The sequence below is a fragment of the Protopterus annectens genome, chromosome 3.part1, assembly GCF_019279795.1.
Source record: "Protopterus annectens isolate FY-2018-M chromosome 3.part1, PAN1.0, whole genome shotgun sequence".
Lineage (NCBI taxonomy): Eukaryota > Metazoa > Chordata > Ceratodontiformes > Protopteridae > Protopterus > Protopterus annectens.
The window spans coordinates 1388537956-1388564062 of record NC_056732.1 but is presented as its reverse complement, the minus strand read 5'-3'; the positions used below and the strand labels follow the sequence as shown (position 1 = coordinate 1388564062).

General features: G+C 45.2%; 1 protein-coding gene across 1 annotated transcript in view; it reads right to left on the bottom strand.

Moving 5' to 3' along the window:
- PPP1R16A (protein phosphatase 1 regulatory subunit 16A) overlaps window positions 1–26107 on the bottom strand; it is a 1191114-nt gene that overhangs the window by 393951 nt on the left and 771056 nt on the right. The window contains exon 7 of the mRNA XM_044067426.1: window positions 17434–17509. Coding sequence (XP_043923361.1) covers window positions 17434–17509 — 76 coding nt within the window. The remainder of the gene's footprint in view (window positions 1–17433; window positions 17510–26107) is intronic.

The following is a 26107-nucleotide window of genomic DNA, read 5'->3' as shown; positions in this document are numbered from 1 at the left end:
CCTAGGTTGCTAGGTGCAGGGAGAAGTGTCCCCTGACTGCCTCCAGGGAAAGGCAGCTGGGCAACCGTTCAGGAGCACTGGAAGGGTCGATCCAAGAAGGTTTCTTGTGACCCTTGGTTTTGCAGACCCTCCTGGGCCGTGTGGGTGGTGTTTCCCATTCTGGTTGCGTGCCCCCCCCTTCCTCTTTGGGAAAAATTCTCCCTGAACATCCTGAAAAGGACCCTGTGACTTATGAAACCATGTCTTTTTACTCCCACACTGGTTCCTACAAAAATAACCTTTGTGGGGTAGAAAAATTAATCCTGACGGCAGACAGGGTCTTTCCTTCCTTTTCACTGCAGAAGAGTGTGTGTCACGAAATGTAGACCCAAACAATGTGGAGCCATCAAAGGGGGCTCTGATAAAGGACTGTTTTTGAAGGGCTCTGCAAAGTCACACAGCCTCATCCAGGCATGGTGCCTTATAGCAATACTGGAACTCTCCACCCTTGATGTATCCTCTACAGCGTGGGATATCAACTACATGGACACATTAGCCAGTGATTGAAGGGTTTCTAGTCTGGAGGAAAAGCTTTTCTCTTTCTCCGCTGGCATGGATCCAGGGGATGAGCTAGAAAGTTCCTTTACCAGATCCCTTTGTAGCTTTGCAAAATCAATTCCCTCAAGGTAAATGTAGAAGAGACAAACAATTTTCCCAAATCTATCCAATGCTCGCAATTCTCTGTTGGGAGGGTGGACAGAAGAGCTCTCTTGTGCAAGCTTCTTCTTGGTAGCTTCGACAACCACAGCATCTACTGGAATACCCTTAGTCCATAAAGTCTTGCCCAAAGGAGCACTCAAAATCTTGCTTGCCTGCTTAAGGATCGGTTCTACCATATCCAACCCCTTCCATGCCCCGGCTGACTCTAGCTCGATAAGAGGGTCGGCAGGGGGAGACAGCCAGGTGGTAGGCGGGCTGGACCTGAAAGCCTCCCACAGAACTGATTCCTCTGGGAAGGGTTCTGGGAAGACCAGCCACCCCTCTGGCGCAGGATTTCTAGAATGTCTCCAAAGCAGACTTCGTCAGCTGATGACCTGGAGGACCGTTCTCCTTCCTCAAAACTGGTGTTGGTGATGAGGGATTCCTCCCGGGAATCCATGTGCCTCCTCTTACATAAACTCTTCTGGGGGATGCTCCTGGGAGGTGTTGGAAGACTCTCGGAGATCCACAGAAGGAAGACTGTGGAAGCTTTCAGGGACCGGTTGTCCATGTGGCAGACTTGAGGCCTCATGCACTAGACCAGAACAGGGAGGAGGAGTTTCCAAGGAGGTGCGTGCTGAGACACTCCCAGGGTGGGAGAGAACCGTCTCCACCACCTCGAAAGCAGAAGGGCTCAAACCCTCAGAAAGCAGTCCCTTCGAGGGCAAAGCCACAGAAGCAGATGCCTCTTGGGGGGCCTGAGCCTCCTGCTCTGAAGGGGAAGTCAGAGCTGAGCTGTTGAAGGTTGAAGTTCAGACGGGGAGAGACAGCTCCGAACACTTTGGAATTGGACATCAACTCCCCAGGAGCCAACCTCAAAGGTACAGCTCCGAGACGCACTTGGAACCGACACAGCCGGTGCCAAGTACATCGAGGAAATAGTGGAAGTCAACAAAGGAATCTCAATCGGTTCTGACACCACGGCACCAAACACCAATGGAACCAAGTCATCAGTCTACCCATATCCTTGGAAGCAAGGCTTTGGGAATATCTGGAAGAAGTGGAAGGGGGGGGTCTTGGAGACCTCCTGGACAGTCTGAAATAGGTGTCAGGACAGCCACGGATGTAGCACTTGGCCACAAAGCCACAGAGGATGATTGTGTCAGAGGAGAGGAGGTAGGGGCCGATGACCACGGTTCAGAGTGGGTTGGCTCAGAGACTCTTGAAGCCTTTTTGGGTGGCTCTGAAAAGGACCTCGTGGGCAAGCGTTTCCTGCTCTCCCTGGCATCCCAGGACTTTTTGGAGGGGGGTGTTAAGGCCTGAAGTGGAAGGGATGCCAAAGGAAGAAGATGAAGGGATCAAGCCCTTGAGGATAAGCTTGCTCCTCCTCTCAGCCAGGACCCTAGAGTGGAACCCTTTGCACACCTCACAGGAGGAGTCCAGATGTGCAGGCCAAAGGCAATACACACACTCCCTGTGGGCAACAGACAGTGGGATCTTATGCCCACAGGAAGTGCACTTCTTGAAACCAAGTGGTTTCTGGTCAGCCACAGAGAAGGAAAGAAAGCGAGAGGATAGGTAAAGAAAGAGTTTTTTTTTTCACTACAAAGATAGAAAAGGGATTATGGAGTGAGAAACCCGACTAAAAAGAGCAAAGGCAGGCAGAAAAAACAACTGGCAACTAAGAAAGAGAAGCAAAAGAAAGAAAAACACAAGAAAATTTTAAAAGTAACACTCTCAATATTAACAGAGGAGCTCAGAGCCCAGGAAAGTACAGTTTTGTACCTACCATAAATGTAGATGTCCGATAGGAATGCATCTGCAGTCATAACATATGGGTTGTCCTGCCTCAGGCAGCCCTTCGGTCGGCCGGATTCCAAAGTCTGGGTCTGGCCTCGGCTGATGTCGCACTTTCCCCGACGTCAGAGCGTCTGGGGTATAAAAAGCATCAGCCGACGCCATCTTCCTCAGTTTTTCTTGCCCCAGATGCCAGGTGCCCTCTAGGAAGGCTAAATTTGGATAAATGCAATAAAATTCCAAACATCTGCAAAAAAAAAAAAATATATATATGTAGATATATATATATATATATATATACACACATGTATATACAAACAAATACACCATAATAGATTCCCCCAGCTAGCTAAAAGAGGGGTAAGCACCCTAGAAATACCACAGAGGGGTAGGAGGGAGGGTAAACCTGACTGCAGATGCATACCTATCGGACATCTACATTTATGGTAGGTACAAAACTGTACTATGTCCTTCAAGGATGCATCTGCAGTCATAACATATGGGTAGAATACCATAGCCAATCTGGGGGAGGAGGTACTAAGAAAAGGATGGTGTAGTTAAGATCCCCTGCAGGACTGCAGTAGCAAAGCCTGCTCTGCATCTGGAGTATAAAGGTACATTGTAATGTTTGGTAAATGTATGCACGGAGCTCCAAGTAGCAGCTTCTAAAATGTCCTTGGTAGCCACCCCTCGTAGGAAGGCTGTAGTGGTGGCCGTGGCCCTTGTGGAATGAGGCCTGATGTTTGCAGGAACTGACTTTCCATGAAAGGAGTAACAAAATCGAATGCAATTTCCTATCCATTTTGAAATTGTCTGTTTGGAAATTGCTTTTCCTTGCACCCCAGCAGCATGTGCTACAAATAGTTGGTCAGTTTTTCTGCTACTTTTAGTTCTGTCCAAGTAGTAGCGTAGTTGTCTGTGTATATCCAGGGTGTGCAGAAGTTTTTCCCCTCTATTCTGTGGATTTGGGAAGAAAGTAGGCAAGTGAATAGCTTGGTTCAAGGATACCCTAGATACCACCTTTGGCATAAAAGTAGGATTAGTTCTTAGTGTAACTCTGTCCTGATGGAAGATAAGAAATGGCTGTACTGCCATTAATGCTTGTAACTCAGATACTCTTCTTGCTGAAGTTATTGCCAGAAGGAATGCAGTTTTCCAAGACAGAAACTGAAGATCCGCTGTTGCTGCTGGTTCAAAGGGAGGAAGTGTTAGTTTTTCCAAGACAAAGTTGAGATCCCAAGCAGGTAAAGGGGGTTTTCTTGGAGGTTTGATATTTTTGATCCCTCTCAGAAATTGCTTGAGGAGAGGGTGTGAGAAGATAGGTGGATCCACATTGTATTCTGCTGAAATTGCTGAGGCATGAATCTTAATGGAAGAATAGGAAAGGCCATTGTGGAACAGTTCTGCTAAGTATTCCAGAATGTGTGTCATGCTTGCCACTGCCACATCTAAGCCTTTTGATGTGTTCCAAATGAAAAATCTTTTCCATTTAGCTGAGTATGTCTTCCTTGTGGAAGGCCGGTGAGCTTCCATGATAATGTCCTTCACTCTCTGTGATAAAACATTTTGTTTTGGATTTAAGGGATTTTCCAGGCAGTTAGCTGCAATGTTTTCAAATTGGGATGCATGATCTTGAAATTGTTCTGCGTCAGAAGAAGAGGCCATAGGGGGAGAGGCCATGGTTTTGCCTGTGACATGCTCCTCAATAGTGGATACCAGTGTTGCCTTGGCCAGTCTGGAGCTATCAGAATCACTCTTGGCTGTTCCTCCCTGATCTTCAGTAGAACCTTGTACATTAAAGGCCGAGGTGGGAAGGCATATACTTTTAGAGCTTTCCAGCTGAAAGAGAGAGAGTCCACCCTCCATGCTTGTGGGTGGTATGTCCTTGAGCAGAATGTCCTCAGTTGATGGTTGAGGGGGGAGGCGAATAGATCTATCTCGGCATTCCCATGCCTTTGTTATGAGTTGGAAGATGTCTGGGTGCAGCATCCATTCGTGTGCATCCATGGTAGTTCTGCTTAAGCTGTCTGCCAGTGCATTTTCCTTTCCTGGCACGAACTGGGACTGCAGTTGGATATTGAGTTTCAGGCATAGCTCCCATAGATTCATAGCCATCCGGCATAGAGGGTAGGAGTGTGTGCCTCCCTGTTTATGTACCACATGACCGTGGTGTTGTCTGTCCTTATTAACAGGTGGCCTTGATGGAGGAAGGGTTTGAAAGCCTCGATTGCATGCATCACTGCCAGCATTTCCTTTTGGTTTATGTGCATGTGTAGCTGCCCTTGAGACCATAAGCCTTGGATACAGTTGCCCTCCATGTGTGCTCCCCATCCTCGGTCTGAAGCATCCTTGGTGATGGTTTGTTTTGTTTTTGGTTTGTTGAAAGGCAAGCAGGCCTGAGCTCACCACAGGAATTCCTTTTGAAGACAAGGAATGATTGGTATCAAAGTTTCCAAACTGTGACTGTGTTGAGACCATACACTCCTTAGGTACCATTGTAATTTTCTCATATGCAGCCTGGCCTGTGGTATCAGAATTATGCAGGATGCCATGTAACCCAGGGCCTGCAGGATTTTCCTTGCAGTAAGCTGAGCTTGTCTTGTCAGATTCATGAAGTAATCCGGAAGTTGTTTTTGTTTTTCTTTTGTGAGAAAGGCCATTTGGGTGGTTGTGTCTAGATCCGCACCCAGAAAGGTTATCCTTTGGGATGGAACCAGTCTTGATTTTTGGATGTTGACTGTGTATCCCAATGCCTGTAGTAGGTGGATGGCATAGGCCAAGTCTTTTATCAAATTTACCTTGTTGTCAGCTTGTATAAGGCAGTCGTCCAGATAAGGGTAGATTTGAATCCCCTGAAGTCTGCAGTGTGCAATTACTGATGTCAGGCATTTCGTGAATACTCTGGGCGCAGTAGATAAGCCAAAGGGCAATGCTGAGAATTGATAATGCTCTGATCCTGCAAGAAATCTGAGGTGTCTTCTCAGTTTGGTCGAATAGGGACGTTCAGGTATGTCTCCTTGAGATCTAGAGTCACCAGCCAAGACTCCTTGCCCAACATGGGAAGAAGTTGCTGTAGGGTCAGCATCTTGAATTTTGGCACAATGAGGTAAGTATTCAGTGCGGACAGGTCGAGAATAGGCCTCCATTGATTTTCTTTTCTTGGTACAAGGAATAGTCTAGAGTAAAATCTTTGGCCTTGCTCTGAAAGTGGTACCTTTTCTATAGCTTTCATTTGAAGCAAGTTGTTGATCTGCTTTAAAGCCTCTGCCCTCTGATTTGGTGGTAGGTTTGGCATTCCGTTTCTTTTTGGCAAAGTGTGGAAGTGGAACCTGTATCCTTTGTCTATAATTTGCAGTGTCCATGTGTCCCTTGTAATATAGTGCCAATTTTCCGAGAATAAAGCAAGCTTTCCGCCCAAGGGTGCTTCCAGTTGAGCCCTGGTGGGTGGAATCAGAGTAAAGTCATTGAGCCTGTCCTGGTGTAGTAGTTGTTGTTGCTGCTGTTGCACCACCTCTCTGGTTGGCAGGCTGCCACTGGCGGCCTCTGTAAGAGCCCCTAGATTGGCCTCTGCCTCTGGGGCGTCTGTTCCTGCCTCTCTGGACTCTGTCCGAGTCTGGAAAAGACCAATTCTTAGTAGGCCAGTTTCTGCTGAATCTTGGTGGTTGTACTTGCAGGAAATCCTTAACTGTTTGCACAGATTTTGCCTTTTCTTCATACTTTTTTAAGACCTCCTGAGCAGAGGAGCCAAATAAATTTTGTTTCTCCATTGGAGCATCCAGGAGTTTAGCTTTAACATGGTCTGGCAAAGATTGTTCCTTCAGCCAGGCATGCCTACGAATAACTGCCCCAGTCATAGCTGACTTAAATGAAGCCTCCAATGCATCATAACCACATTTTAAGAAATGATTACTAACTTGCTGTGAGTTGTGTACCAAATCCTGAAGGGGTTTACAGTCAAGGGGCTCAGGAGAAGAAAGCTTCTTGTTCAGTTCATCTAACAAATACTCTTGGTACTGTATCATATGAAATTGACAATTTAGTGCCCTGACGGAAAGAGTTGCAGAAGTATATACCTTCTTTCCCCATCTCTCTAAAGCTCTAGACTCTCTTTCAGAAGGTAGAGGATTTTTGGCAGTGGCAGCCGCAACCCCTTTAGGGCCCAGAGTAATAGTTTCTGGGTCTGCAGAACGGGCTTTATACAGATGAAAATGAGAATCCGGGACCCTGTAGTATCTATCAGGTTTGGCAGGGGCCAGAGTATCAGGGGCTGTACTGACATCATTGTACACATCATCAATTACATTCAAAACAGGAGGTATAGCTAAGGGCCTATGCTGAGGCAAATGTAAAAAGGTCCTTAATCTTTTTCTAGAATCAGAGAAATCCTGACCTTGCCATTGAAAATGCTCTCTCATGGAGTGTAAAGTCTCACCAAAGGAAAACTCTTCAGGAGGGGAGGCCGAAGGGATAGATTCTTCTGCATCAGAATCCTCATAGGAGAATAAGCCTCCTCCTGGTGGTCTGGCAACTCAGAACCATCCGAGGACTCATCTGAAGAGTGTGGGTCAGAAGGCTCAGTCCTGGGCCTTTTGTCTGGTGGAGGGTGAGAGGCCCTGTCCGGGTGAGGTTGTGAACCTCTAATTAAAGAAATAAGGTCCTCTGCAAGGCTGAGGATCTGAGAACTAGAGGAAGGCCTCTGGGATGTAGTCTTGGGAGGCAAAGCTTTAGAAAGTTTAGCAGCTTTAGCCCTAGAAAAGGCCTCAATGGACATGGAAGCAGGGGGCCTAGCTGCCCCACGTGCAGGAGTAGATATGTCCAAAGGTATGGTGTTGGACATATCCTGGGCACTGGATTCGGTAGGTAGCTCGGTAGCCAACTCAGCCGGGGCCTCCCGGGCCGCGGTGGTCGGTTGAGTGGATTTGGATGAAGGAATCTCTGAGGACTCTGTTTCGGCCGAAACCGAGACACTCGCGGTAGGCCTTACCGTGGTTTCAGCCGAAACCGTGGGCCGCGAGTGTCGGTCCTTGTCCTTCCGTTTTTTCACCAAATGTGATGTCGGAGTCTCCGATGGCATTTTATATGCAAAACTAGCCCCAAAAAATTCCTCTGCAAACTCCGACCGACGTCTAAGAGTTCGTCGGTTGAAGGAAGCACAGGCTGAACAGGACAATACGTCGTGGTCTGGGCCTAAACAAGGAAGGCAGTAGGAATGGAAATCCTTATGAGGTACTTGTTTCCCACAAGTTAAACAATTATTTACTTTATCTGACATCGGCTGAGGCAAGAAAGAGTCCCCAATGGGGTACTTAGCTTTTTCGAAGTTTTCGGTAGCTGAAATCACTGGATCTGACCGACCGGCACTTGCGAACAGCTTCTGCTTTGGGCACCGCGCGGCAAGAAAGACTGGGGAAGATGGCGTCGGCTGATGCTTTTATACCCCAGACGCTCTGACGTCGGGGAAAGTGCGACATCAGCCGAGGCCAGACCCAGACTTTGGAATCTGGCCGACCGAAGGGCTGCCTGAGGCAGGACAACCCATATGTTATGACTGCAGATGCATCCTTGAAGGACATCCTCACTGCTGAATGAACACGTGACAAATGAGATCTGAGATAGTGTGGGGGAGCGGGCATTATGGGTAGAGGGGAGTAGCTCAAGTCTGAAATCTCAAGCTTGCAGAGTGGCTGGTCAGTTCTGAGGGTCGGAAAAAGAGAGCCACAGGTTAATGGAAATGAAGATGACAACATCAGATCACCATTTACTATATGCAGGCACCACCTCTAACTGCATTTAACTTTTAGAATCTTGTCTCCCTGCTCCTAAAGACTATATGAAAAAATGAACCTTGGTCTTACACTGTCTCACTGGTTCTGTATGCAGAACTCTGAGATGATCTACAGGAAAGTTATAGGTTCATAGGTAGGTACTAGGCTATTGGCCCTGAGGCCTATATAATCCTAGCCAAAACAGTTCCCTGGCTTTCGCCACCCAAGAAAATTATTTTCCTGTGGCCCTGTCAAGCAGTGCCGCAGAAGTGATCCCTGGGGTGAATTTTCCATTTCCCATCCAGTCGTCAAGGTTTTTCTTAAAGAGGGCCAATTAGGGAGCTTTGCTTGACATGAATGGGTAGTTTGTTCCAGAGTATGGGAAGTCTCTGGGACAGGAAATTATCCCTCCAGCATATTCTGTTTATTGTGGTGAGAAGGTTTAGGTCCCCGGAGCATGTGATTCGGAGGGACTGGGATTTCTTTAAGTGTAGCATGTCTAACAGTGCAGAGATCGCTTCTGAGTAAGCGGCATGCGATGGAGTAGAGCTGGAGTTTTTTGAGATGGCTTGCATATGGCATCTGTTTGAGGCCAGTAATCCTCTTAGTGAGGTATTTCTGTGGCCTTACCAATTGTTGAAGGTGTCTTGTGAGTTACATGCCAAACGGGGCATTGTACTCTATAATGGATCTGATGAGGGATGAGTAAATGACCTTTTTTCTAGAGGAGAACCCTTTTGTGATGAGGTGTGCCACGCAGAAGGATTTCCTGACTACTGTGACAATGTGGTTATCAAAGGAGAGACTACTGTCCACCTGTATCCTGAGGTCTCTTACCACACTTTCAGTGTTTAGTGAGCTACCACCTATGTGGTAGTTCATGGGTACCGAGTTTTTCTCAAAGGGGATGACAATGCACTGCTTGACATTGAGCTTGAGGCCATGACTTTAACACCAAGCATCTTCTCTGTGAGGCCCTTTTGTAGAATGTCTACATCATTAGGTGATTCTATTATGGCTCCCAGTTTGCAGTCATCTGCAAACTTTGTTAGCTAAAGACCTTCTGTGTTGGCCTGCACTTCAGAGAAGTACCCAGAACCGAACCCTGTGGTAATCCACTCATCACAGGTCTAAAGTTGGACTTGAAGTTGGCTACATTTACTGTGTGGGTTGTTGACATAGCTGTAGAATGCTTTGTGGTTGTCTTTGGAATCAGTGGCAATTTTACTTTCATAACTGGCTTTGGAGGATTTAAGAGGGATCTCAGCTTCTTGCTGAGGCTGACCAGGGAAGTCCTCCAATCTTGGAATTTTAGTCTTTTTTGCAACAGCTTCTTCCTTCTGTTGTAAAATTTGTTTATGGCAGGGAACTACCAGATTGGCTTCCTGTTTTTGGAGGATAGCGTCTTGATACTGTTGGGGATGGCACGATCCATGCACTCCTGTATGTGCATATACAGTGCATTTGTGTAAGATTCAGCATTCGTACCTCTATTTTCCATCTACATCGGTATCGTGAAGGTTGCCACTTCTGTCTTAGGAGGCATGAAGTTGGCTTTGGAGTAGTTTTTGATGGTGGTTTCCTTAATGGGGGGTGGGGTTGGATATGGATGTCTAGGATGATTAGCTTGTGGTCGGACCTGACCAGCGAGGAGTTGACCTCTGGTGTGGAAAGTACAGTTGTGTACCTACCATAAATGTAGATGTTCGAGTGTATTCACTGTTGCAGTCATTACACTTGGGTTATCCCTGCTGGCAGGCTACCCGCAGTTGGCCTGAATTCCAAAGTCCTGATCTGGCGTCGGTTGCTGTTGCCTCTTCCCTGACGTCAGTGCGCCAGGGGTATACAAGATGAAGCAGACGCCATTTTCTTCAGTTTTTCTTGCCCCAGATGTCAGGTGCCCCAAAAGGGTAGGCTAAAAATATTGCTTATAAAAAGCATGCACTAAAATAAACATTACCTTCATCTACAAGCAAATGCACTACATAGGTTGTACAGAATAGAGAAGTACAGATAAGTCCCAGCAAAGAAAAGGGGATGGTGGGTGGGTAACCTGGACTGCAACAGTGAATACACTCGAACATCTACATTTATGGTAGGTACACAACTGTACTATGTTCATCGTGTTTCACTGTTGCAGTCATTACACTTGGGTTGAATCCGAAAGCTGAGGTTGGGCGGCTGGGTCTAAATAGAATTAGGACTGGCTATGAGGCCCTGCAGAACTGCAGTGGCAAAGCCTGCTCTGGATTTAGAGTAAAGAGGTAAGTGGTAGTGCTTAGTAAAAGTGTGCACTGAAGTCCAAGTTGCAGCCTCCAAAATATCCTTGGTTGGTACTCCTCTGAGGAAGGCTGCTGAGGTGGCTGCTGCCCTGGTCGAATGTGGTCTAATGCCCTTAGGCACTGATTTGCCATGTTGTGAATAGCAGAAACGAATGCAGTGTCCTATCCATTTTGAAATAGTCTGCTCTGAGATAGCCTTTCCTTGTGATCCTGCAGCATATGCCACTAAAAGTTGCTCAGTCTTTCTGAAAGCTTTAGTTTTGTCCAAGTAGAAGCGTAGCTGTCTGTGTATGTCCAAAGAATGCAGAAGTCTCTCCCCTTTAATCTGTGGGTTTGGGTAAAAAGTAGGCAAATGAATGGTTTGGTTAAAAGCCACACTGGACACTACCTTAGGCATAAATGTTTGGTTTGTCCTTAGAGAAACCCTGTCCGGATGGAAGATAACAAAAGGTTCCACAGCCGTTAATGCCTGTAACTCTGAGACTCTTCTTGCTGAAGTTATTGCTAAGAGCAGAGCTGTTTTCCATGATAAGAATTTTATCTCAGCTGTATTGGCTGGCTCAAAAGGAGGCAGTGTGATTTTTTTCAAGACAAAATTGAGGTCCCATGCAGGTATTGGTGCTCTCCTTGGAGATCTTACATTTTTGGCTCCTCTGAGGTACTGCCTAAGCAATGGATGTGAAAAAATAGGTGGGTCCGTATTGTAATGAGCTGAAATGGCTGTGGCATGGATCTTAATTGAAGAGAAGGACAGGCCTTTGTCCAGCATCTCAGTAAGGTATTGTAAAATCTGAGGGATATTTGGTACAAGCGTGTCAATTCCTTGTGCCTGGTTCCAAGCACAGAATCTCTTCCATTTTTCTGCATAAGATTTTCTGGTACTGGGCCTCCTGGCCTCCAAAATAACATCCATAACCGCTTTAGAGAGAGGTGTATTCGGAATGGTTACACTATCCGCCATGCAGCTAGATTTAGAGTTCTGAGCTGGCTGTGCAGGATCTGATTGTTTTGTTGGGTCAGTAAATGAGGAATTTGAGGCTATGTCCAGGCTGGGCCTTGAGACAAGCTCCTTAGGACTGGGTACCAGTGCTGGTGTGGCCAATCCGGGGCAATCAGTATTATTTGTGGCTTCTCTTGTCTGACCTTGAGGAGTACCTTGGGGAGGACAGGCAGTGGAGGAAAGGCATATACTGTAAAGGTTGTTCCAGCTGAATGACAAAGCATCCACTTTCCATGTTTGTTTGTAGTTGGCAGTTGTGAGGGGAGGCAAATAGATCTATGTCTGGGCATCCCAATTTCCTTGTTATCATGTTGAAGATTTGTGGATCTAGTTTCCACTCATGAGGATCCATGAGGTTTCTGCTTAGTTCGTCTGCCAGAGCATTTGTTTTTCCTGGCAGAAATTGTGCTTGCAGGTGTACTTGGTAAGTCAATGCTGTGTTCCACAAAATCGTGGCTTGTCTGCAGAGGGGGTAAGAATGTGTACCTCCCTGCTTGTTTATGTACCACATGACTGTAGTATTGCCGTCTTTATCAGCAGCTGTCCTGGATGAAGTAGGTCCTTGAAGGCTGTCAGGGCATTTTGTACAGCTAGCATCTCTTTTTGATTGATGTGAAGATGCCTTTGGCTTGTGGGCCATGTGCCCTGAATACATTTTCCTGCCATGTGAGCCCCCCAGGCATAATCTGATGCATCTGTTGTTAGTGTTTGCCTGGCTGTGGGTAAAGTGAATGGCTGTCCCTTGTTGTGGTGACAGGCCTGTGCCCACCATCGAAACTCCTGTTGCAGGCAGGGAATGAGTGAAATTAATGATTCCAGGCTGTGGCAATGTTGAGTCCAAACACTTTTTAGATACCATTGTAGCTTCCTAATATGCAGTCTTGCATATGAAATTAGCAGAATGCAGGATGCCATGAAGCCCAGAGCCTGCAGAATTTTTCTTGCAGATAATTGGGTCTTTGTTGCCATGCTTTCGAAGTAAGGAGTCAATTGCCTTTGTTTGTCTGGCATGAGATAAGCCATCTGGGCAGTTGTATTTAAGCTTGCACCCAGGAATATTATCTCTTGAGAGGGTACTAGTTTTGATTTAATTAGTAATCTTTTTACAAGCACCAGATGCTTTAGTAGAATGTCTTTGGTCTCTGCTTGAATAAGGCAGTCATCCAAGTAGGGATATATTTGAATTCCTCTGTCTGCAAAATGCAATTACTGGTGCCAGGCATTTTGTGAAGACCCTGGGAGCAGTAGATAAGCCAAAGGGCAGTGCAGAGAATTGGTAGTGCATTGAGCCAGCTATGAATCTGAAGTATCTTCTGCAAGATTGTCTGACTGGGACATGCAGGTATGCCTCTTTGGGGTCCGAAGTTACAAGCCAAGCCTTCTTGCCCAGCATGGGCAGAAGCTGCTGCAGAGTCAACATTTTGAATTTTGGAGCGTCCAGAAAAGTATTTAGAATAGACAGGTCCAGACTTGATCTCGAGGCTTTGTCCTTTCTTGGTACTAAGAAAAGTCTTGAGTAAAATCCTTGTCCCTGCTCTTGTTGTGGCACTGGCTAAATAGCCCTCATGTTCATGAGAGATGAAACTTGTTTTTGTGCCTCTGCCCATTGATTGTGTGGCAGGTCTGGCATACCTTTTGCCTTTGGAAGGGTGTGAAAGTGGAACCTGTAGCCCTGAGAGACTATATTTAAGACCCATTTGTCCTGGGTGATCATGTGCCAATTTTGTGAAAAAAGTGCTAGCTAGCTTTCCCCCTAAGGGTACTGCCAAAAGATAAGTGCTTGGCATTGGCAGAGGGAAGTCATTGGGACTGTTTCCCATATGGCTGTGATTTGTCTTCTCTGCTTTTGGAGGTAGACGCACCCCATTGTTTGGCCTGTATGAGCCCTGGGGCTGTTGTCTGCCTCTAGGGTGTCTGTACCTGCCTCTTTGTGGCCTGTCTGACACTGGAAAGGACCAATTCTTAGAAGGCCAGTTCCTGCTAAATCTGGGTGGCTGTACCTGTAAGAAATCCTTTACTGTCTGCATAGATTTAGCTTTATCCTCCATTTTCTTCAACACCTCTTCTGCTTTAACACCAAATAAAGTATCATGCTGTAATGGAGCATCCAATAATTTTGCTTTAACATGATCAGGCAGATTCTATTCCTTTAACCAAGCATGCCTTCTAATGACCAAACCTGTAACAGCGGCCCTGCAAGAGGCCCCCAGTGAAACAAAACCACATTGCAAAGTATGCTTTCCCACTTGTTCAGCTACATGCAATAAATCCTGCATTTCCTTGTTCTCAGAACATTCAGAATTTGTCAACATTTTCTGTTTTAGTAATGACATTAAATATTGCTGATATTTAAGCATATGAAACTGATAATTTAAAGCCCTTACAGCCAAGGTAGCAGAAGTGTAAACTTTTTTCCCCCATCTGTCCAGTGCCCTTGAATCCCTATCTGAGGGGACAGGGTTTTTTGCAGTAGAGGCCTTGACCCCTTTGGGACCCTGAGATATAGTTTCTGGGTCAGCAGCAGGGTTTTTATATAGAAATTTATGAGAATCTGGAACCCTGTAGTACCTGTCTGGCTTAACAGGTGCGGGAGGTAAAGAGTCGGGAGACAGTCCGGACTCTGAAAATACATCATCTACAATGTCTAGAACAGGTGGAATAGCAAGAGGTCTGTGCTGAGGTAGTAGAAGAAAGTCTCTGAGTCTTTTCTTAGATTCTGAGTAATCTTGGCTCTCCCAGTGGAAATGCTCCCTCATGGTATGCAGGGTTTCCCCAAAGGAATAATCCTCAGGAGGAGAAGCTGACGGAATAGATTCTTCAGCATCAGAATCCTCATAAGGAGGAATAGAGTATCCCTGTCCTGAAGAGGAGTCAGAGGAAATGGAAACCTGATCAGAGGAATCATATTCATTGTCTTGCCTAGGCCTCTTATCAGGAGGGGGATGGGAACCCTGATCAAAGTAATTAGGTCTTCGGCCATTTTGAGTATCTGTTTCTTAGGCATGGAAGTCTGTCCTGGAGAATGCTGTACTTGTTTCCTTGTCTTTAAAGCAGTTTTAGTCTCTGTCTTGGATAGTTGGCTTCATATAAAGCTGTGTAGGTCTGAAAACACCCTCAGAAGCCGATGTCTGCTCAGCGGCTCCGGACCCATCTGAGGGATTAGTTTCTGAAGGCCCCAATACCTTGAGTATCCAGAGGCCTAGTTGTCTCCACGTGGGAGTCGGAGGCGGCCTGTGGCTCTGAGGTAGCAGGTGCCAGGGGCTGCGAAAGCGCCTGACTGAGAACCGGCGACTGGCCTAGAAGAGGCTTCGTCGTCGGTTTTGGACCTCGGATGCCTGTCCTTTTCTTTTTCCTTGCGCTTTTTATGAACTCTGGTCGTCGGCTGTTCCGACGGCATTAGATAGTTAAACCTTCGGCCAAAGTAATGAAATGCAAAATCGTACCGACGCTTAATAGTGCATTGGTTAAATCTAGCACAAAACCGACAACTAGCAACGTCGTGGTCAGGGCCTAGGCAAGGAATACAGTAAGAATGAAAATCCTTATGAGGTATTTGCTTCCCACAAGAAATACAATTGTTAACTTTTTCTGACATCGGTCTGGAGCAAGAAAAAAGTTTCCCCAACAGGGTACTTAGCTTTACTGAAGACTTCGGATCTGAAATTCAATTTTGAAAATCTCAGGAGTCGGCCGACCGGCACTTGCGAACTGCTTTTGCTTCGGGCACCATGCAGCAAGAAAGACTGAAAAAAATGGCGTCGGCTGCATCTTATATACCCCTGGTGCACTGACGTCAGGGAAGAGGCAACAGCAACCGACGCCAGACCAGGACTTTGGAATTCAGGCCGACTGCGGGTAGCCTGCCAGCAGGATAACCCAAGTGTAATGACTGCAACAGTGAAACACGATGAACATCATCGGTTACCCATATTGGTAATGACCAGGTCCAGGATATTGCTGCCCCTGGTGGGGGTGTGGACAAGCTGATCCAAGGTGTTGGAATTTATGAATTCCAGAAAACGTTGAGGGATTGAGTTGGTACATGAGTAGTTTTCCCAGTTGATGGTGGGGTAGTTGAAATTGCCCATAATTAAGGTATTGGGTTGTATCTTAATATTTTCCAGTATCTTAAGAAATGAAGAGTGGGAATCCTGGGGGATCTGTAACAAGCTACAACGTGGACTGCAGTCTTGCCCAGTGTTAGTTACACCTGGATAATTTCGGATGCATTATGTTGAGCAACTAGCCTGGAGGTGCGGATATCCTTAATGAATATGGACACGCCTCTGCCTTTAGTGTTTCAGTCCAGGTTAGGTGGCCGAAAGGTGTGGTATGAATTATAGCCTGGTAATGCAGGGGTGTTCCCTGGAGCCTTGAACCAGGTCTCTGTCACTGCACAGATGTCGATGTTCTCCATTTTAAGGAGTGCCTGAGTGACTGCATTTTGAGGTTTAGACTTCTAGCATTGAGTAGTATTACCCACAGAGTTTGCTTGCTTGTACCTGTTACGGTAGTCAATTTAGCATTTGAACCTTGCCTTAAAAAAGGCACTATGGGGTGGCAAGAGCCTAACCAGTATCAGGAATCTCAGGGGGGACAGGTTCATGAAGCACATTTCCCCAATGGACAGGGGAGCCTACATATATGTCTCTATTGCTACCACAATATATCCTTGCTTTTTGAGCTTTGTGCCAGTGAAACCTTAAAATTCAAATGAAAAATAACTTTCCACACTTCAACCACAAAGACCAGTGTTATTTAACTGTTACGTTAATGTGGCACAACACAAATAGTCTAGATAACTGTCTTTTTGACAATGCATACTGAAAGTCCAGCATCTGGATTTCCACAGTCTTTTTAGTAAACTACAGTAAAAAAAAAAATGATACTTGTCAACAAGTCAAGATAACAAGGAATTGGGCAGGTGTGGAAAGAAATCACAGTGAAAGACAAACATGCACATGAGGTAGTATCCATCATTTTATCCACAAACATTTTAAAATACATTAAATAATACACTGGCCCAACACAACAGAGCAAAATAACTCTTCATGACCCAGCTTCTTATACAACCAGTAGCCTTATCTTAGACAGCACACATCTATGTAAAAAAAAATCATCAGTGCTCCCTTAAAATTATTTTCATGAAAATATTATACCTTAATTTAGTTTCCTTCCTTTTCAATAAAACAACCACATAACTTCACTGATAACATCCCTTCCTAGTGGTATGCTTTTTTTCTTTTCAGTTGAGACTTCTACTAATTCTTAAACTGCAGAAACACAATTTGAGATCACTTAGGTTTAAAACAAAACAATGTCCAATATGCTTTGTATGTTTTACAATATGCTTCTCGATCTTTATTACACAGGAGCACCGACACTTTTGCACACTTCCATTTTGTTATTCTCAATACTGTTCGTGTCCTAACTGGATCTCCTGCAGTTGTCAGAATCACAGTTTTTATTGCAGATGGTGTTTCAGGCTAGCTACCTTTTGGTATGTGAAGATCATGGCACTTGAAAATATAAAAAATTACTGAATCAGAGGATGATACAGGGCCTTCATATGCCTTCCTAAATATTTATATGAACATATGCAGTGGTTGATCACACAGCAGTAAGGAAGCGTAACTAAAAGCTAGGAAAACTAATTGTATGTGCAGCAAACAGACACACTGACTCACTTGCAGCTTACTTTATGTGCTAAAAAATGTGAACACTGTGACCAGTTTCACACCAATTTATGGAGCTACATGTGTAAAAGGTCTAACTTTCTACATTCAGGACTGTTTTTGGTATCATCTAAACTCATTATCTCATCCAGAAATAATACTTTCAAACATATTCAGAACAAAAACGCTAATTGTGTGACTCCTGCACTGTAAACTATGCTACCATATTTACTCACCCAATGGTGTTTCATCCAGCAGTGTTTTTGCATAAAGATTAGCTCCATGAGCCATTAACAGCTCCACTACATGAACCTGAAAAAGAAGAAAGCAAAATTATATCTAACAGCTTCACTTTTCAGCATTATCACACCCACATGTTAAGACCAAGGCAATGTAATTACATGTTCTGGTATAGAGAAGTTTCTGTGCTAAACTCTTCAGGTGAAATTAGCCTCTATGTGAGTACATAAAGAATAAAGTTTTAATCTGCAAATGATATGTGGATGAATGCAGACATATTAAGCAGAAAGTACAGTTTAAAGACTACACAATTAAATAATTCAGTGACAAGTGGGCAGCACAGTGGTGCAGTGGCTAACATTGTTGCCTCACAGCAAGAGGTTCTCCAGATCGACTCTCGGCTAGGGTGCCTTCTGTGCACAGTCTTGCATGCCATCCAAATGTTCATGTGGGTTTCCTCCCACATTCCAAAGCTAATCGGCTGGAGCATTTCGCCCTGGGCCTCCACTAAAAATGGGCTCTGTCCTAGTTGGACTTTCCCAGTCAACAAATGTTACAACAAATGTTAAATAAATAAATAAAACAAAGAAGAAAGAAGTACTGAAAATATTAGAAGGCAAGTCCCTCGGCTGTTTATGGGTAACTGCTGAAAGGCAATGAGGAGGTATTCAGACAGATAAGCACCACACCTGTCAACCTTTTAGAGAAAAAACTCTGGACAAAGACCAAAAAAAATAAGTAAAAAGGTCCAAAATCATGGGGAGATTGTAAATATTATGCTTATAAATTTAGAAAGGTGACAGAATAACATGTTTTGTATTATCATAAATTTGTCTTAAGGATATAAAGTCTGAAAGTCAAATGTCTGTCATTACTCAGCAACTTCAATCTAAATGATTTGCCACAAAACAAATTTTATGGAGGACAGATCAAAACTATAAGCCAGATATCTGGACATGTTGTGAAATTGTGGACAGCTGACAGGTATGGTTAACAACACAGCATAAAGAAGCACTGCACAATGTGTTACGTTAGCACTGTGAAGCACACTAGCAACTCACAGACATGCAAACCTACATTAGCAATCCTTTGTATGTCTGAGTCAGACACCCACTGCAGCTGAAAGAACTGCATTTCTGTAACCAATGCAGCACTGGTACACATGCATCTACAGGTACACAACCCCCCCTGAAAATCTACAGTACACACACACTCTAATGCAAATGGTCCCAAAGCTACACTTGTACACATCCCAATACATACATACATACATACGTACGTGTGTGTGTGTGTGTGTGTGTGTGTGTGTGTGTGTGTGTGTGTGTGTGCATGTGTATACATATATTTATACATACATACATATATATATATATATATATATATATATATATATATATATATACACATATATATATATATATATATATATATATATATATATATATATACACACATACATATACACACACACACACACACACACGTGTGATGTCCCCACTCTGGCTGGGCCGGTTATCAAGGAGCCTGAATCCCCACCACTAGCACTGGAGAGAGGGACGTTCACTTGGAACAAAAATGTATATACCCAGTATTTTCAGATGCAGCTCTCTGCATCAAGCACAATTTCCACAGGGAACACACTCAGACAGGCTTGGATTTCTGTCTCCTTCCAGGTCCCCAATAAGACTCTCCACTTATACAGCTATAGGGTTTGACTTCAGCCAAGTGTCCAAGCCAAGTCATTCAGTAACCTCTCTGAGAAACCACTGCTTTGTGTCCCTGTTCCAAGTAGCTGACATACATACACTTTGAGATTTGATTTTCACACACCCACACACACACACCTGGGAAAGGCTGGCACAGATTTACTAGCTATGCCTCCTTCTACCCACAATATAAGGTAGTTACACTGCCACCAGACACTCCATAGCTAGCTACTCTAAGGCTCTTAAAAGGTTACCCAATTATACTGAGTGAAATTAACACTAATATAAATGGTAATATTGACCAAACAGCAATGTTTTCAAAAGTGGCCACAGTGTCACCGCATAACTATAAGTACTCTCAAAGGTTAAACTATTCTCTAAAGGGCCAGCCACAATGAAAAGTTTAAGTATATTCAATAATAAATACGAAAAGAACATGAAAATACTAAATATCTATTTACAGTAAACACCATTTCAATCACAGGAAATATTAAAAATAACAAAGATGGACAGGTTCACATAGTTACAAAAAAAACCCCATTTAACTAGTCTCACTATATTTTCCTGACTGATCTAAAGAATTATTATTCCTTTGTTAATTATTACAGCAAGGCAAGATGAAGTAGATGAGGGGTCCTTCTTTGTCAGGATCCAAAACAGAGTGCTCTGAGACTTCAGTCTCAGCTAGTATTAAAACATTACTTTAGTGATTGATTACAGAATGATATGACATACATCTGGTCATCTGATTTCTGCTTCCCATGCAAAGCCTCATTGCCAGAAACTGTCAGGATTTATCACATAGGTGTCAATAATACACACACACACACACACACACACACACACACACACACACACACACACACACACACACACAGCCTTGCTTAGATCTGCTGCAGCCCCTGGAAGTCATAAAACAATTTTAAAACTCCACCTTTCCAGAGTAGCAATTAATTCACCCCAATGACAATACAGAAAGCTTCCTAGTATAGACTTTTTGTCTCTGGCTGCATTGAGAATTGTAAGATACAATCTTTATGGCCTAAGCCAGGTATTTTAATTGCAAACTATTTTCAAAGTTTGAGATTAACCTCCTCTCTTCCAGTACCTTCTGACAAAACATATACATTTAAACAGTTACAATAATACATGTATATTTATTTTTCTGTCCAGCAGAGAACACTTTTGGTACATTTTTGTCACAAGCAGCTTTGCAAGTACATTTTTCAATACAAGCATCTGTACAAATCAGTTTGGTATACATATGACGTAATTCTTTACAAAATTCCATCTAGCTGTGCGAGCATATGTTACATATCCATTGTCCTACTTCTCCTGGCATAGCTGGCAATACCTTACATCATCACTATATATACATACACACACACACACACATATATATATATATATATATATATATATATATGTATATATATATATATATCACACACACACACGTATATATGTTTGTGTAAATATATATATATATATGGGTCACCTTTAAAATCTCGAACTCGCGTTTGCCCGAAACGGAATCAGACGGGACGAGAATACAGCAGATGACCGAAAAGGTGAGAACCCGACGGACTCAGTAAGTGTGCGATCGAGTGAGGGATTTAGTGTTAGGGAGCGGACAGGTAAGTGTGCGATAGTGAGGGACTGTGGGTTAGGGGTGGGTTAAGTGAGTTAGGGTTAGGGTGCAGGTAGGGTGTGTGTGCGATGGTGAGGGACTGTGGGTTTAGGGGTGGGTAAGTGAGTTAGGGTTAGGGTGCAGGTAGGGTGTGTGTGCGATAGCGAGGACTGTGGGTTTAGGGGTAAGTGAGTTAGGGTTAGGGTGCAGGTAAGGTAAGTGTGCGGTAGTGTCGGACCTTAGGGTTACGGTTTGGGTTAGGGATAGTGCATATGTTATGTAGTGTACTGTGTTGTTTACGTGTAGTGTGTTGGTGTAATGGTTTTCGTGTTTTGCGTTGTCGTTTTATGTTGTCGGTCTTTTCGTTTCGGTCATTAGTGTGTCGGGCAAACGCGGTTTCGAGGTTTTAAAGGTGATCCATATATATATATATATATATATATATATATATATATATATATATATACATATATTTATTTGCAGACACACACACACACACACACATACAAATGACTTGCATACCTTTACTGCTGCAATGCTATGTGACCCACTGCTTATATAGGCAGCAATAAGACAGAGAAAACTGACAAACAGCAGATTCAGTCTGAAAGCTCTGCTCTGAAAAAGCTTAGTTGAGCTGGTCCTTGAATTAAACCACCAAGCTATTTTTAGCCTCTGGGCAGAGCACATAGAAAACTTTTAGTTATGTACTCACCATAACTTCAGATGTTTGGGATCCATCTCGCCTACATTCTGACTGATGGGTTCGGAGCCGATCCCTCGGCTCCGACTCGGCACGCTTATGCCAAAGAGCGAAGTCTCTTATTGGCTGAGCTTACTATATCCCAGGATGCACCACTACCAGTCCCCCAGATCTAGTTTGTCCGCATACATGCACACACGCATGCACTGCTTATATAACATCGACAGATGATACAAGATAAAAACAGTAGAACTCAAACCGTTCAATCTCTTCTGATCTCCAAGGCAGGGGGAAGGAGGGTGGGTATTAGGAATGTAGGCGAGATGGATCCCAAACATCTGAAGTTATGGTGAGTACATAACTAAAAGATGTTATGTGATCCTATCTCGCCTACATTCTGACTGATGGGACAGCGTCCCTAGCACCTAAATCCTGGGTGGCTCACTGGAAAACACTCCTGAGTACCGTGGAACCAAATGATGCTCGCCCTTTAGATGCCACAACCAATTTATAGTGGGAAATGAAAGTGTGCGGGTTGGACCAAGTATCCGCAGCACAAATCTCAGAAATAGCGAGCTTGGAGTGAAATGCAATAGAGGTAGCCATAGCTCTAGTAGAGTGAGCTTTGACAGATGTTGTAAGTTGCTTATTTGAAGAGGAATAAGCCTGAGTTATGCAATCTCTAATCCATTTGGCAATAGTAGCTTTAGTGATGGTTTTACCCAGTTTATTATCTGAAAAGGACACAAACAATTGATCTGTTTTTCGAATTTGTTGAGTCCTGTCTAGATAGAAGCGCAACTGCCTGTGAACATCCAATGTATGCAAGGTGTATTCCGCTTTGTTTGAAAATTTTGGAAAGAAAACTGGTAGCTCTAGAGATTGCTGGAAACAGAGATTAGAACAAACTTTTGGAACAAAAGATGGATTAGGCCTAAGTGATACTCTATCCTTGTGAAAAATCAAGTACGGTGGTTTGATAGATAGGGCTTGAAGTTCTGAAACTCTTCTTGCAGAGGTAATTGCAATTAAGAAGGCAGTTTTCCAAGACAGATATTTCAACTCACATGTAGCAGCCGGTTCAAAAGGGGAAGATGTTAAGGCACGAAGTACCAAATCAAGATCCCACGGAGGCAAGATGAAAAACTGGGGGTCTTAAAAGCACAGCACCTTTCATGAAAGTTTTACATAATCTGCTGCTCATCAGCGGTGGGTCTATGGATTCGTGAAATTTGGAGATAGCTGCTAGTTGGACTTTAATAGTAGAGACTGAAGATCCTTGATTAAACAAGGATGTTAAAAATTTCAAGACCTCTGGTATCAGGGCAGTAATAGGGTCTAAGCCTCTGAGTTGAGCCCAGATAGCAAACCTCTTCCACTTACTGTGATACAATTTCTTAGTGGTGGGTTTGTGGGCTGAAGATAAAATGTGAATAACTTCCGGGTCCAAGGTGTGATTTCTGACTAAAGTTGGAAGTGGAGGAGCCAAGCTGTTAATTTCAAAGTGTGAAGGGACTGGTGCTGTTGTCCCGACTGATGAACCAGAAGGTCCGGAGTTAGATCCAAAAACCAAGAACCGTCCAGAGTATATTTCTGCAGGTAGAGGAACCATACTTGACGAGGCCAGTACGGAGCAATTAGAATCATTGTGGACCCCAATTGGGAAGCTTTCTGGATGACTTTGGGGAGGAGTGGAACTGGAGGGAAAGCATAAAGCAGTCCTGTTGGCCAAGGTTGGACTAGAGCATCCGTAGCTGCCTCTCCTTGACGCGGGGTCAAGGAAAAGAACCTTTTGCACTTCGTGTTTTGTGGTGTTGCAAACAGGTCGCAGCACGGAATCCCCCATCTTTTGAAAATCTGAGCTGCTACTGTTTCGTTCAGGGACCACTCGTGAGGAGAGAGAATAGTCCTGCTCAGTCTGTCTGCCCATACATTGGATTTTCCTGGAATGTGGGTTGCTACCAAGAAGCGGTTGGTAGCCACTGCCCATTCCCACACCCTCATGGCCTCTCTGCAAAGGGGGTAAGATCTGGTCCCTCCTTGTTTGTTTAGATACCAGACCACAGACATGTTGTCTGTGTGGATAGCGATAATGCCTTGAGGGAGAAACTTGTGGAGGGCTTGTAGGGACAGAAGTACAGCCCTCATTTCCAACACATTGATATGGAGAAATGTTTCGTTTGGAAGCCAAGAACCTTGAACTGACCTGCCCAGACAATGCCCCCCCCCACCCCGTCTGGGAGGCATCCATTGTCAAGGTGGCCACCGGAGGGGGTATAACAAAGGGTCTTCCCTGATTCAGATTGGATGGCAGAAGCCACCAGCAGAGGTCCCGTTTGCACGTTTCTGTAATCAGTATGTGATGATTGAGGGGGAGATCCTGAAAAGACCATTGTGTCGATAACAGCCACTGAAGAATCCTCATGTGCAATCTTGCCAGAGGAACTAGGAGAACCGTGGCAGACATTGAACCTAAAAGTTGCAGGACCATCCTGGCTGGGGCTTTGGATCTTAGAAGCAGGGCTCGGACTTGACCTTGTAATGTTTGTATCCTTTCGGTAAGAAGGAAGATTCGCATTAATTTTGAGTCTATCTCTGCTCCTATGAATCTTATGCGCTGAGGAGGCAGCAAGACAGACTTTGACCAGTTGAATGTAATTCCCAGGGAAGCACCCAGGGAGATGGTGGCTTGTAGGTTCTCTAGTAGTAGATGCCTGGTGGTGGCAGTCAGGAGCCAGTCGTCCAGATAGGGAAACACTTGGAATCGAGACTCCTCAGGTGAGCAGTCACTACTGCCAAACACTTGGTGAACACCCTGGGGGCTGTGGTGAGACCAAAGGGCAGTGCACAAAATTGGAAATGACTGTCTCCCAGGCTGAAGCGCAGATACCTCCTGGACGCCTGATGTATCGGTATGTGATAATAGGCGTCCTTGAGATCTATGGAGCACATCCAAACATCTTTCTCCAACAATGGGAGAATGGATTGTAAAGTGACCATTGAATTTGGACTTCATGACGGACTGGTTTAGTTTGCTGAGATCCAAAATGGGTCTCAGGTCCCCTGTCTTTTGGCACTAAAAGAACCTTGAGTAATTTCCGGATCCGATCTGGTCTGTGGGGACGGTTGGATGACTCCTTTTTCTAGCAGCTTTGACGCTTCTACGGGGGCAATTTCCGCTTGGCTGGGTCGTGGGTCCGGGATTTTTGGACGGTGGGGTTGAGTGTGTGAAGGGAATGGTGTAACCTCCGGCAATAATCCGAAGCACCCATCTGTCCTGAGTAATAGACTCCCAGGCTTTTAGGTGCTTGGCAAGCGGCACCCGACTGGCTCCGAGCAGCACAGCCGGGCAATCCCTCATGGAGTGTGGGAGGCTGAAGAGCCACGAAAGGACTCGCGGTCTCCAGTGTTGCGGGGGCCTCTGCCGCCTCTGGGACGGCGTCTCCCAGAAAAATTTCCCCGTCCTCTGCCTCTGGAAGGGGAATCTTCCTGCTGTTGAGGAAAGAATTTCTGTGATTTGGAACCACATCTTCCCTCCTCTTTTAGCCTTGGGATAAGGCCGAAAGGGAGTTGAATAACGTGCTCCTACGGCAGATAAAGTCTTTCCCTCTTGCTCACAGCGGGTAAGAGTGTCTTTACCTTGGGTCCAAACAAAGAGGACCCATCAAAGGGAGCGTTGGCAAGGAAGACTTGAAGGCCTCCATAAAATGACACACGGAGCCAGGCTTGTCTCCGTAGAGCCACGCCTGTGCCTGCCGCTCTGCCGCCCCTTCGGCCGCATATGAAATGAGCCTCATGGACGAGTTAGAAATCGAGGTGAGGATAGCCAACTGAGAGCTAACCGACTGGGCTAGCTGCTCAGGTAGGTTACCTGAGAGGGAGTCTGAGAGCTCCTTGACCAGATCCCTCTGTAGTCTGGTGAAATGTGCCAAATAATTCAGGGACCTCAGAGTAAAGGCCGCTGAAGTCAGGGTGCGCTTCCCGTACCGGTCCATGCTCCTAGACTCCTTATTAGGAGGATGGGCGGACGTTGAAGCCTCTGCCACGTCCTGCTGGGTAGCAGATGCCACCACCATGTCATCTACAGCCACGCCTTTCGTTAAGAACTCCTTCTCGGGTGGGGCAGACAAAGATTTGTTAGGGCGAGAAGGCACTGGTTCCACAGTATCTGGATGTTCCCACGCCCTCCGACAAACCAAATCCAGGAGCTCGTCGAAGGGCGGAGACACCCAGGAGGTGGAGGGCTGAGCCCCGAAGGCCTTGAGGAACACCGACTCATCAGCGGAGGGGGGTTTGGAATTCCAGCCGCCTCGTTGCTTAAGGATCTCTAGAATGTCTGCAAATGAGACATCATCCGAGGATGACTTAGGGGACCCCTCCGCATCATCAAGATCAGTGTCCGATGTAAGAGACTCGTCGGGGGAGTCCACGTGCTTCCTCTTGCACGATCTCTTCCTTGGGAGCTCCTCCGAAGACAACTCCGAAGACCCTCAGGAGGAGGGGAACCCCCAGTGGGGGTAACCTCAGGCCCCGGGGCTCCGCTGCCTAGAGACAGGGGAACTGCCAAAGACCCAGTCTCCATGCCCAGGGAAGGTGTCGGTAAAGCCGCAGAGATGGCCGAAGAAGACTTG